Below are 13,081 nucleotides of genomic sequence, written 5' to 3' on the forward strand. Positions count from 1 at the left end.
TCAAAAATAAAATTTTGAAAAAAATGTCACTTACGTTATTTTGGCGATTAGGGCTCGATATGTATGTATATCAAATTGAAGGGAATTAAATTTCTTATCAGATGATACAAGGCACATTGAACAGGTAGTTTCGGTCAAGGTGTATTATACAAGGTGTGATTAACAACTCAGGTAGACTCTCTTTTAAGGTACTATTATGCCAAAAAATATAGGCTGCATTTCTTTATTCATTCTGAACGTTTGGAATAAGCCAAGGTGAGGCGTATTTAACAAGGTGGTGTTGGCCGTATATAAGTAAACAATTATACTGACAGTATGGACATCAGCGTATAATTTGTTAGTGTAATTGTTTACTTATATACGGCCAACACCACCTTGTTAAATACGCCTTGGAATAAACTTTTTTGTCATAGTTGTTGATGTGAACTATCTTAGGTTTGTATGTGGCGCGCCTTCAGTGATGTGCTTACTAAAGTGCAAAGTGTTAATTCTTTAATAGAAAATTACACCAATATTCAGATTAAATTTTTTGAATTTTGGCTGCGTTTCTTTATACATTCCGGATAATCTCATTTCACAGCCGGAACAAACAGAATACGTTTGAAATATACGTTAGCATATCATCAGGAATATTCTAAAGAATAAGTAAACAAAAAAGTTTATTCCAAATGTTCAGAATGAATAAAGAAATGCAGCCTTTGTATCAATATTTGGAATATCGAGTCTTTTTATTACGATATTTTTACAGCGATACTGTAAATGAGTACTATATCGATACTTTCGATTCGATGTCGGGTCTTACCTTGTTATCACATAGTGTTTATTGTTGGACAATTTTTGCTCTTAAAATTAAAAAAATAAAGAAAATCATGTGGAGCTAAATTATAACTACTCAAAAATGCGAATATGTGGTAGATTTTAGACCTTGTGTGGTAGATGTGGTGGATGCTCCAAAAAGTGGTAGATCTACCACAATGTGGTAGTAGTCCGATCATTGCTGGAAATCGATCCGGTACTCGGTTCTCTGACTATTGAGAGGACAAAAAAAAAGAGTAAATACGGTTCTCTCTCTGTCAGAAGTTACCAGTTTTAGGGCCGGTTACTCAATATCTGGTTAACACTAATCTCCGGCTAAACATAGTTATCGACGTTACCGACTCCCTGTTATATGCATGGAGTCGAAAACGTCGATAACGATGTTTAACCGCAGATTAGTGTTAACCAGACATTGAGTAACCGGCCCTTAGTCCGAGAATTTTTTACTGGTAAAATCGGTAAATGTGTCAAACGATCAGCAGTAGTGTGTTTGGCAACCAAATTGTAAGCAAAAGAAAAGTGCGCTCTACTAATTCATGTTGAAAAGTAATTAATTACGTGTTTAAGTGGATTCTAATAATTTGAAAGTATTTTTGGTTATTTACATGTGTAAGCTAAGTGTGTTTACATACAAAATAAGCAAAAATTGACAACCCAAATTTGGAGGTTATTTTGAAGTTGACAGAAATTACCATTTTTTACTAGTAAGCGATCCCGTACTTTTCAATGTTACTCTCTCGCTCTGAGCGAATTTTTATTTTTTGACAGTTTTACTAGTTTTAGTCCGAGGAATACGGGATTGCACCTTTAATTTTTTCCAATTTAAATTTTTTTTTTGTATTTCACATTTCAGAAGAAAAAAATCAGAACAGTTTTTGACCATTGTTGCCGTTTTAGGTCTTTGGTAGCTAGATTTAGCTACACGCACACGGTAATTAGAGCGTAATACCATGTTCTGACCGACATCGAAAACATGTTTTCGTTGCTAAAACTGGTTTTCGACCTAAAACTTGTGTTTTCGTCCATGTAAAATCTGTCAAACGAAAACTAGTTTTCGCTAAAACCACTTGAAAACTCACGTTCCACTCATTCCAATCGGTGTCTGGACTAGTTTTTTCGATTATTTATCGTAGTGGAAGCCATATTTTATCAACTTTAATACGTCATTTCGGATTTATTGTTAATTGGGTGGCCAAAATAAAGTAAGCATGGAAGAAAAGCTTGTGAATGAAAAGAAATTGAAGGAACAGTATTTTGGTTTTGTTTTTGTGTACCAAAACTGTAAACAAAGGATGAAAGAAATGTCAACGAAAACACCAACAGTCGCTGTGAACAGCCTTCAGCCCACAATACCAAAACTCGTTTTCAAGGTGTTTTCGTTGTCGGTCAGAACATGGTATAAAAATAAGTTACTCAAGCCGGTTGTTCAATGTCTGGTTATCACTACTTCGCGGTTAAACATCATTATCGACTTACATTGCTAAGCAAAGCAAAATATATAAAATCCATAGCAATTTTGACGAGTAAAAAGCAGCACAAAATTGTTTTCTTGGCGTTCATTGTGGCATACTTTTTGCGTCTGGCGCTTTGCTGGCAAAGTTATACATGCCACGCAAAGCTACAAAGTTTTATCTGGCATCAGCTTAACACTAAAGCTGAAATTAGTCAAGAACGTAAACCTACCGGTACGTAAACCCGAGTCAGCTGACACGATCTGTCTTACCAAAGCGCCATGTAAATGAAAACTCAACACCGCAGAATTTTTCTGTAGTTGTAGCCCGTAGCGCAGAAATCTGCGGAATTTAGATTTTTCCGTGTCAGCTGATTTCTCCTTCTTTAGATGGTTGCCACTTCGTCAGTTTTACAGATGGTAAAAAAGATATAAGTTCCTACTCAAAATATGTTTAAAATATTTGAAATTTACTATTGAATAAGGTTTTTGTTGAAAACTAAATAGTTTATATTTAGCTAAAATCTATTATAGCACGAAAAATTGTAGTTGAAAGGGTAAGTTTATGAAAAGGCATTGATGAGTGGCAACAGTGTAGTAAGCAACACCGAGGGCTCCAGTAATCGACAAAATTCTGCGTATACAGACTGCGTTTAAGTATACGTTCTGCGTTCTCGACTAATTTCAGCTTAAGTTTACAAGACTATCGAAAACTATCGATAGCTATCGATGGTTTCTAAAGAACTATCGCAATGATAGTGTCGACTATCGATAGTCGATTTGTCGGATGGTCGACTTTGAAAAGCATTAAAATTGTACCATACCTTATATCGAAATATTTTCGAAATCTTTATTTTCCCTGTATTTCCAGAAAATATTCTCGGATTTGCAATTCTATTTTTTATCAAATACGACTTGTGTTATCAATACAGCAGTGGCAGGAATTTCAAATGGATTTAACAAATATATGCCGCGCCTGTTTGTCGTCGGAAGATCGGGAGCATCTGCTAGACTGGTATCAGCCCGTTGACTCTTTGGATATATCATACAAAGAGTGTTTTTGTAAATGTACACAAATTAATTTAAGTTTGAAAGACGATCCAAATCACAGTGTAGATCCAAATGAGCTCGATGATACCCGAATGCAATATCTATGCTTTGATTGTGCCCAAAAACTTAAAGACGCCTATGATTTTATTGAAAAGGCGAGAAAGGCTGATAATGAATTACGTCGCACACAAACGGAAAAAGTGAAGATAGAAAGTATAGCCAAAACCTTTGAATGGGTTCCAGTACATGGAGAGCTAATGGAAGTAAATAAGCCGCCAGATCCTGTAGATATGGTATATCAAATATGACTTACCTAAACATAATTAAACAATAATTATTTTTATTCGTTCATAAGGATCACATGGATGATATAAAAGTACCACCATCTATGGATGTCGAACACGAAATAAATATTGATAAAAAAAGGAGTGTCAGTACAACAAAGTTTCTAATTGAATCGGATAAGGATATGCAGAGGGGCAATAACTTGAATGAAGCCGGGCTGGTCTTATCGAAAAAAAGTAAACGACTCAACCTTGCTCATACAAGACCAAAAAATACAAAGACAAACGAAGTAAAATCGGAGGTGAAAACAAAAAAGAAAGTCAAAGAAATGTCTGAGCCTGCGAAGTGCGAAGAATGTGGAAAAATCATGAAAAGAAGCTCATTAAAGCAACATAAGCAACGTCATAAACCAAAACCTTTTCTTTGCCAGGCTTGCCGTAAGTACTTCCATGCATTTTAATTTTTAGGATTATTTTGTTTGGTATTTCTTAAATTTACCTCATGTTAAACAATTTTTATTGATCTTGAGGCCGTTTATTATGCAAAATTATTATAAAAAAGCAGCTTTTTATAAATGTTAGTTGGTGTTGTTGTAGCGACTACAACAACCTCAGCCAGATCGGTTAATCCCAAAGTAACAGGAGACTCAGGAAGCGTGCAGGGTAGGGTATTTCCATATGGAGGCGTTAGTTGAGTAGGGTTTAGTTGGCATGAGAAGAGATGTCTCGAGTCGTGGGTTCTCTCTCCGCATGCCGGGCAGTCATTGGCCACAGCTGCGCCTAATCTGCTCAGGTTCGAGTTTAACCTGCTGCAGAAGCCAGAGCGAAGTTGGGCTATTGTGGTCCAAGTCTCCCGAGGCAGACGAAGCTCTCATTGATATAGTGTGTTTATTGTGCTTGTGATTGTGTGAATGTGTTTTGCTTCACATCGAAATTCGTGCGTCCTTATTTTCATTTTGACGCATTTCAATGTTGGTTCTTTTACTTATAGGTGGATTTGCTTTTGGTAGTCGCTCAATTAAATTTTTATAATTTTTCAAAAAAAAAAAAAAAAGAAAGAACGTTTGAAATAAATTGAGCTATAAAAATGTTTGTTTTGTTTACTACGCAAATGTTTATTTTTAGGCCTTTGCCAATTAAATAAGTTCTCTGCAAGAAGGTTTCTTTAAAAAAATACATGGACATATATGGTGTATGGTGAATAGAAATATCCCGTTTCCCTTACAGTAAACCTTTAAGTGTGGGCAACAATGATATTTCTCAAATAAGGCAGATCGGAATATGCGCTCTCAGGGAATACAATACCTGTAATTATTGTACCATGGTGTGAATGTGTCGTGTATATACATTTATATTCTTGTTTGACGTTAGTTTTGTTGTTGCCATTCTTTGCACTAAAAATTTGGTTTTTTGCGTTCCTTTACATTTTTCTGTAATTCTCTTTTAGCGAGCGCATTTTGCTTACGCTCTTGCATTTAGACACTTTTTAGATTTTCGTCCGAGAAGATAAGGAATGGACCTAATGACGTTTGCTAAAATTTCAAAATCAAAAGTTATCAAAACAAATTCTATGGGACTGAGAAATATTAGTTTCCAATTTTTAATCCATTTATAAAAGCGTGGTATATTAAAATTTTTATTTTTTATTTTTTATTTTATTTATTTTATACTTTTTAGTCTTGTCTGTATAAAGTTTTGCAAATAGATATTAAAATAATTCAACTACCAATGAAAAGAGAACAGAAGACTATGCAAGCAAATATTTTGCACTCACGTTTAGTATATGCATACATATATACATACATACATATAGCTGTACCGTATGTGGTGCATTTTTTAGGTGTAATATTTAACTTCTGCTGGCAGTGCGACATCTAGAGTCTTCTAATTATGTGTATTTGATATGATATCTACGACGAGGTTGATATCTAGACTTTGCCATAAATACCTTTGCTATATTTATAGTATAAATGGTGGTCTGGACATACAACATTGCAAATTGATAAAAGCGTTGTAAAAAGGCCTCAAACTAAACTAACTAAAAAAAATTGCTTAACATAATTTGTTATAAAGCCAATAAGAGCAAAAAACAACAAATTCTTAAATTTACCTTCACCAGCAAAAACATTTATGGAGTTCAGTGCTCTAAAAAATCATGAGCTCAGTCACAATGGGAAACGAGAAAGATTTCCGTGCGATATATGTAACCAAAGCTTCGTAACTCCGTACACATACAAAAAACACAAATTGACACACGAAAACAACCGCAAACCAATATATCAATGTTCGCAGTGTGAAAAATCATTTCTTCAAAAAAATGGCCTTACAAATCACGAGCTCCATCACAAGGGAGTTACGATAGAATGCCAAATTTGTCAAAAACGTTATGTGCGACAAATTGACCTAGATGTTCATTTACGCACTCACTCTGGAGAATCGCCATTTTCGTGTCACCTTTGTGAAAAATCGTTTATACACAAGCGTATTCTAAATAGGCATATGCAGAATCATGGATATTTCAGTTACAAGTGCTTGATATGTGGTTCTAAATTCTCCAAATATGATCAATACCATAATCATCGCATGCAACACACTGGATTACCTTATAAATGTGGCGTTTGTGAAAAGCAGTTTCCAGATACTTACAAGTTAGTAATAAAGTATGATTTCGCCCAATATATATGTATATATATATATATATATATATATATATATATATATATATATATGGGTATGTGTATGTATATAATTTTTCAGGACTAAGCGTCATATAAGAGGTGTGCACAAAATTGGAGAAGACAAGGAGATGCAGAAACTCGTTGTAAGAATAAATATAACGAAAGAATATAGAGGACGAATAGTCGAAGTTTTGGAGAAACCAGAAGATGATAAACCAACTTAGTACGATATTCATGGGATTTTATTTTATTGAATGTTATGTAATAAAATGCCATTCAAATCAAAATGGTAAAAGGTGTTTTTCTCAATTTTCTAAATATTTAAGGGGATGTCTTTAAGATGTCGACTTACATATAATATGCACACACTAGGACATTCAATCACGAAGTATTTTAACAATAGCGGGATTTCGCGATGAAAAAAATTTAATCCCGGGATCCCGCAATTTCTCGTGATTTCCAATTCATCACATTTTTTTGCGTTTTACAGTAGCTTCGCCTTTTTTACCTCCCTTTTATTAGCTCGGGATTTAACTATGTAATATTGATGCGCCTAAAAGATGCAGCGATTTCTATTCTCAAATTACATACCTGATGACAGTACGAAGGAAAATTATAATAGCGAGTTTTAGTTTCTTAGGGCCGGTTACTCAATGTCTGGTTAACACTAATCGGCGGTTAAACATAGTTATCGACGTTACCGACTCCCTGTTATATGCATGGAGTCGAAGTCGTCGATAACGAAATATTTCATATCATACGTCAACAAAACCGATGCCGATTCGAAAATTGTCGCTAACTGGTTACAGAATCTGCCTCCAGGCCTACAAAAATGATATCGTCCGATTCAGCTGGAACAAAAATGCTTCAAACAAGTAAGAGTGTCTCTGCATTATGGCCTCGAACCGACATATATACATCTTTTATTTGAATCCGTATTAAAAGCTCTATTGGCTCCTACATTCGGATTTTTATAGGCGAGTCTCCATTGAACCGTTTTTCCATATAATTGGCCTATTTGCGCTTTTATTCGAAACCTAAATGTTTCGGTACCGAGTATCGGGAGTATCGGATACTTTTTAAATCAGTACCGAATATCCGTCAATACTTAAAAGTATTGACTCAGCACATCATTAGAACCAGGCAAACATGTAAACACAAAACAGCTGACATGCACTTTGACACTTTAGCCATTTTTACCCGGAGAAAAAGTCCGGGCTGTTTTGGGCAGGAAGAAGAAGACACGATCCAATACGTTCCAATTTTCGCTCTCTACTATACCATGTTCTGACCGACAACGAAAACACTTTGAAAACGAGTTTTGGAATTGTGGGCTGAAGGCTGTTCACACCGGCTGTTAGTGTTTTCGTTGACATTTCTTACATCCTCTGATTGCAGTTTTGCTACACAGAAACAAAACCAAAATGCTTTTCCCACATTTTCTTTTCATTAGCAATCTCTTACTTTCATTATTACTTTAGTTTGGCCAGCCAATTAACAATAAATACGAAATGGCGTATTAAAGAAGATAAAATATGACTTCCACTTCGAAAAAAACTAGTGCAGGCACCGATTGGAATGAGTGGAACGTGAGTTTTCAAGTGATTTTCAGCGAAAACTTGTTTTCGTTTGAGAGATTTTACATTGACGAAGTTTTAGCAACGAAAACATGTTTTCGATGTCGGTCAGAACATGGTATTATGTAGCTCTTAAGATGTTTATTGAATCAAGGCTGGGAACGCAGCCACTTGTCAGCTGCTTTCAGCTCTAGGCCCACGAATATTAACAAAAATAATCCTATTGTTTAAGTCGTTCGTTCTACAGATTTTTCCATTAATTAGTGTATTTGAATTCTAATTACTGGTAAAGGTTGGTGTGTGAAGAAAGTGATACATGACGCAACACTTTGTATTAAAATTGCTTGGCTAGTTAAATAGAGCCATTAAATTAATGTTGTAAAAGCAACCGCAGGAAGATTAAGTATCTCATCGCTCGTAAAAGACATTAAATGTCTTCGGTGTCGGATGAGGACGTTAGAAAAACAGAAGCTGGGGCTATTGTGGATTTCATTAAAAGTAGCGCCGATGCTGATGAGGAACTATGCAATACTTTTAAGGAGTCTGGGCAATTGAATGATTCGGAAGGATTTTGCCATGCTGGTTATCGTTTGGATCAATTTGCCCAGGATGTAGCGGATTTTAGTTCTCAGTATGGCAGCGATTACAGCATTTCTTATACAGCTCCAAACATAACAGGCAGACCTCGAAAGTTTCCGGAATATGGCGACTTTCCAGAAACATACGCAATGGTTTGTATACATTTTATAAATATGTACAATTGTATCTGGATACATACATGGAATATTCTGCCACATACAGCGCACTTACGGAGAGTGGTGGAAAAAAGCGCCAAGTTATGTTCAAGAGATTCAACCACAAAACTTTTCGAAAATTCCTGCTCAAGACTTTATAGGTAACTATTTACTTACATACATATATGTATCTTAAGCAATGCATATCATATAAAATTTGAACTTCTTTATTTTAACAGTTTTATATTTCGAGGAGTATGTTCTACCAGAAGATATAGTTGTATACGAAACATTCAACCCTGGGGCATTAATTCGAATATGGGCGTATACCATAACAAAGTCATGGTTTTGTTTATGGGAAACTGATGAATTATACAAACCTCAACCACACTCTATAAACAAAGCCCGCCGTTTTTCCCCACCATTGAAAAAAATAAATTTGCCCACTAGGTAATTAAAAGTTATTAAGTTAGTTATGTTGTACAATTTAATTTTTATATTTTTAGGACTATTAGGCTAGAATTTAATCATTCAAACCTGGGTTATTTCACGGAAATCGATGCTGTATTACTAGGCGGGAGGAAGGTGAATATTGAAAGTGCGCAACGAGTATTCGACTCCTATGAACGGCAACGCAAATGTAGGTGAAAATATAATTAAATTTTTTTATACTTAAAGCCGAGAAATTAGGCATTATAAGTAAGCTATTAAAATGTTTTTCTATTTAAAGGTTCGATTTTGCGGAAATTACAAAGAATTCAATTTCGACCCAATATTAAGGACAATTATCATAACCACTTGAGAGAATTTTTTGCCAACGATTTAAATAAGTTTATATACGTATTAAGCAATAATAGAGAAATTATGACCGACGAGTTACATTCCGAGGAGTGCAAGACAACGATTGGACTCAAAGACATGCCGGTATGTTATTGAATAGTATGGCAATAAAATCAAAATACGTTTCGTGTATATGTCTGTTTTTATACCCGAGCGTACTTGTGCGCAAGGGCATTATAACTTTGTTCTCAAAACGAATCGAAGTAGATATAGACAAATGTATATACATATATTAATGCTCAGATTGAAAAAAGAAATCGGTTAAGCGGTGACTGGCTGTCCTTCCGCCCGTCTGTGCACATGATTACTCGAGTAAAAATTGTGATATCTTAACGAAATTTGGTATTTGTACTTATTTTCTGACAACAGCTAGCGCGATCCAAAAAGAAGCCAAAGAAATTTCAAAAAGAAATTACGTAAATTGCTGTACGAAATTTGACTCAATAACGCTATATGTATATTGAAACTTCTTTAAATTTTACGTTCTCTGAGCTGCTTAAAGCAGGCACTTTACTTTGATAATAAATTCATATATAAAAAAACCTCCATGGTACTCGCAATTTTCAGACCATTTGCAAGTAATAATTATTTAAACATTTTCAATAACAATTAGTGATTTTATTTCCTCTACAGTTTGAAATTATGTTGAAAATATTCAGCTACTTGGATTTAATATCGCTGTTCTTAGTTGGACAAGTGTCGAAATTCTTTTATGACGTATCTACTCATCCATTGTTGTACGGCGAATTGAACCTAAAACCGTATTGGCATCTTACAACAAACGATCTATTATGTACCTTGGCAAAGAGAGCTACTGTGTTGAAAAAGTTGGATTTATCGTGGTGTGGTTTGTTTAACACGATTTCCCCAACTGAATTTAAAAAGTATGCATCAGGATGTGCTTTTTATTTTCTAAAAGTTTATAAAAATTCTTTTATTTGTTAGATTTATTCAACAACGAGGAGACAGTCTAATATGCTTAAGATTGGATTCGTGTAAAATTTTAAACGCCAGCTGTATTGAGACATTGNAAAGTATGCATCAGGATGTGCTTTTTATTTTCTAAAAGTTTATAAAAATTCTTCTATTTGTTAGATTTATCCAACAACGAGGAGACAGTCTAATATGCTTAAGATTGGATTCGTGTAAAATTTTAAACGCCAGCTGTATTGAGACATTGGGAATTGTATGCGACAACTTAAGGGGTATTTCAATTGTGAATGTATGATTTCTTAAAAATTATCTAATGTTTATTTCCTAACTAGAACTTTCCCTTCGAAATTGCTCGACGGATCCCCCGCTGCTTAACTTTTCTTGTCTGGCAAATTTAAAAAACTTGGAAAGATTAGATTTATTTCAAACGGTAATCGAACCTGAATTGGTTTTAACCATGCTAGAAAACAATCGAAAGTTAAAACACTTGAATTTGGGTAAGCCATGTGGTTAATAATCATATATACTACCTATGTATAGTAAAGTTTTTTCATACATTTGTGTCGGACAGCATTTTGCGGAATAGCAGTTAATATGGACGCAGTGGCTCAACGTATCGGCCAATATAATCATAATCTGGTTTCTTTGGATATGTGGAAATCCCGTTTTCTATCCGCTGCTGGCTTAGAGGCATTATCCAAGTGCTGTGATTTGGAGGAAGTTGATTTCGGCTGGTGTTGCGTGTTTCATTGTACCTAATAGCGAATGCAAATAAAAAGTATTGTTCTAGTTTAAGGGAGGTCTCTCTTGGAGATAGTCTGAAGCAATTGTTGTTAAATTGCAAGAAACTCAGAAAGCTATTCTTAGCCACCGTGCGAGGAATAACCGATCGTGATGTGGAAAACATTGCAAACTTTTGCTCCAATTTGGAACAGTTGGACTTGATGGGTGTTTCAGGGATATCTAAAGAGCGCTATTATGAGTAAGTGTTTTGGATCATTATGAGACATAAAAATCAACGGATTTTTTTTCAGGCTTTTGATGAAATGTAGAAAGCTACAGTTACTTGACTTAAGCTTCTGTGATAATATTGATGGTGAAGAGGTCTGTTATTAATTTAAAATATACCTTAATAAAAACTTGAATATAGGAAGCCTCTTATTTTCAGATTGCATATTGGGCCCGAACTTTTAAAGTTAACATCAAATGCAGTCATATACCTAATGTGCCTAATGATATGAGATACTAATCAGATTTAACACTGTACAAACTTCAAACGAACCTAACATAACATAAATCTAAAAATATACATACATATGTAGATGGATATCGAAAACAAATAATTAATTGCATTTCAGAGGTTATAGAATACTACGGAACTGCAAAGCTAGGTGCGGCTCCGCACTGAATGTGTCCCACGCTGAAATTTATCACTCGAAAGCCAAGCAGAGGTAAAGTAAAGGATTACCAGGCAGTTTTGAATGTCCTACGACCCACTTAAAACAAAAGCTCTCTTAGGAATGAGCAAAGAAGATACTTATGTACAAACTGGCGTGTTCGAGTAAATGTGTAAAGGCTTGGAGTACCCTTCAAAAGGTTATGTCGCAGTTGGGATGACCCTGGCTCAAAAAATACAGTCGAGCACATCCTGTGCGGGTGTTCAAGAATCGCAAAGATAAAGTTGAAGACAATCGGCCAGCCATTCCTGCAGAATGTTTGAGAGTGCAGCTGCTTCTCTCCGTATGACATCCTGAAATTCATTAAATCTGGCAAATGGCTGTAGGTAGCACGAGTTGTGGAATCAAAATGGCAAACTTGCTAATTGCTTAACCAACTTAACACTTAAATCAACCAACTATTCATCTGAACCACTATTAACTGAAAATGGTTCTATTGCGTCGCCTGGGTAAAAGATGTCGTAAGCGCCATTTTGACGATTTTTAGTCTAGATACAGGTATATTTTGAAATAAGGTCTTTCGATTGGTGTTATCAGTTTTTAGATATCTCCTTTAGTTTCCGAGATATTGACTGCAATTTTTTCGATAATTAAGTAAAAATTTAGTTAGTGATGCAGTCATATTAAACTTATCAATATCTTAAAAATGGCGTCCTCCATTTTTGGATATCTCCTTTGGTTTCCGAGATATTTAGTAAAAAGTGTCGTTAATTTAGTAGAAATTTTGATCACATTTTGCCGTATTTCATGCAAAGTGGCTGACAAATTGTGGACAAATGACGCTTACGACAAAATTTTACTAAAGAACATCCTTCATAAACTCAAAAGTAATTAACAATAAACATTAAAAATTAAATAATTTAAGAATCTTGTGAACTAGAAACATTTTCAGAGACTTTGGAGAAAATGCCTCTTAGCGTTTTTGAGAAATTGCATTCCAAACTACAATCGCGATTTCCCACAACCTGCCGCAATTAACATACGACAATCTTTTACCCAGGCGACGATTGATATCTTAAGCGGGCAATAAAAGAAGGCTCGCTGATATATTTTCGGAGCAATAGCGAGATTTGTTGGTTTTGACCTCCTTCATAACTCGCTTTGGAGTCAAATGGGAGACCTAATGAAGCAATAAAAAATGATCCGGCGGCATTTTTACTCGATTAAGAGCAAAAAGCGATAGGTTCAGTTGTGATCCAGCATGGATCCGGATTTACAATTTTTTTACCAGATTTTACTGGAAGTCGATCCCGTACTCGGTT

At 35.0% G+C, this 13,081-nt stretch overlaps 2 protein-coding genes across 5 annotated transcripts; both read left to right on the top strand.

Moving 5' to 3' along the window:
• Positions 1-3,058: 3,058 nt before the first annotated feature.
• Positions 3,059-6,757, top strand: LOC108375393 (zinc finger protein 2-like). 2 transcript variants are annotated; one of them, XM_017631514.1, is made up of 4 exons: positions 3,059-3,609; positions 3,672-4,038; positions 5,720-6,260; positions 6,358-6,757. In XM_017631514.1, exons 1-4 carry the CDS (start codon positions 3,217-3,219, stop codon positions 6,500-6,502), a joined length of 1,446 nt encoding a protein of 481 aa, XP_017487003.1. In that variant the 5' UTR covers positions 3,059-3,216; the 3' UTR covers positions 6,503-6,757. The 2 variants fall into 2 exon arrangements, with proteins under 2 accessions (XP_017487003.1, XP_017487004.1); XM_017631515.1 differs by having other exon boundaries at positions 3,061-3,609; positions 5,720-6,248; positions 6,358-6,754.
• A 1,151-nt stretch (positions 6,758-7,908) lies between these two features.
• LOC108375394 (F-box/LRR-repeat protein 4-like) lies at positions 7,909-12,328 on the top strand. Of its 3 annotated transcripts, none has more exons than XM_017631516.1 (13): positions 7,909-8,586; positions 8,657-8,750; positions 8,829-9,039; positions 9,096-9,229; positions 9,320-9,513; positions 10,063-10,313; positions 10,375-10,455; positions 10,606-10,634; positions 10,695-10,859; positions 10,934-11,099; positions 11,153-11,344; positions 11,397-11,466; positions 11,531-12,328. In XM_017631516.1, exons 1-13 carry the CDS (start codon positions 8,287-8,289, stop codon positions 11,609-11,611), a joined length of 1,968 nt encoding a protein of 655 aa, XP_017487005.1. In that variant the 5' UTR covers positions 7,909-8,286; the 3' UTR covers positions 11,612-12,328. The 3 variants fall into 3 exon arrangements, with proteins under 3 accessions (XP_017487005.1, XP_017487006.1, XP_017487007.1); XM_017631517.1 differs by lacking the exon at positions 10,375-10,455 and having other exon boundaries at positions 7,909-8,147; positions 8,208-8,586; positions 10,525-10,634; XM_017631518.1 differs by lacking the exon at positions 10,375-10,455 and having other exon boundaries at positions 7,909-8,147; positions 8,250-8,586; positions 10,525-10,634.
• The last annotated feature ends 753 nt before the right edge of the window (positions 12,329-13,081 follow it).

Source organism: Rhagoletis zephyria, unplaced genomic scaffold (genome assembly GCF_001687245.7).
Source record: "Rhagoletis zephyria isolate East Lansing unplaced genomic scaffold, Rhagoletis_zephyria_1.1 Rzeph_scaffold_08862, whole genome shotgun sequence".
Taxonomy (NCBI): Eukaryota; Metazoa; Arthropoda; class Insecta; order Diptera; family Tephritidae; genus Rhagoletis; species Rhagoletis zephyria.

What these genes read in the sequence shown, in the direction of transcription:
- LOC108375393 (XM_017631514.1), top strand. Translation starts at nt 3,217, where the DNA reads ATGGATTTAACAAATATATGCCGCGCCTGTTTGTCGTCGGAAGATCGG. An exon ending in TTTTCTTTGCCAGGCTTGCC is followed by an intron (nt 4,039 to 5,719) that starts GTAAGTACTTCC and finishes TACCTTCACCAG; the next exon opens with CAAAAACATTTATGGAGTTC. An exon ending in ACTTACAAGTTAGTAATAAA is followed by an intron (nt 6,261 to 6,357) that starts GTATGATTTCGC and finishes ATAATTTTTCAG; the next exon opens with GACTAAGCGTCATATAAGAG.
- LOC108375394 (XM_017631516.1), top strand. Translation starts at nt 8,287, where the DNA reads ATGTCTTCGGTGTCGGATGAGGACGTTAGAAAAACAGAAGCTGGGGCT. An exon ending in TTCCAGAAACATACGCAATG is followed by an intron (nt 8,587 to 8,656) that starts GTTTGTATACAT and finishes TGCCACATACAG; the next exon opens with CGCACTTACGGAGAGTGGTG. An exon ending in GAAGTTGATTTCGGCTGGTG is followed by an intron (nt 11,100 to 11,152) that starts TTGCGTGTTTCA and finishes GTATTGTTCTAG; the next exon opens with TTTAAGGGAGGTCTCTCTTG.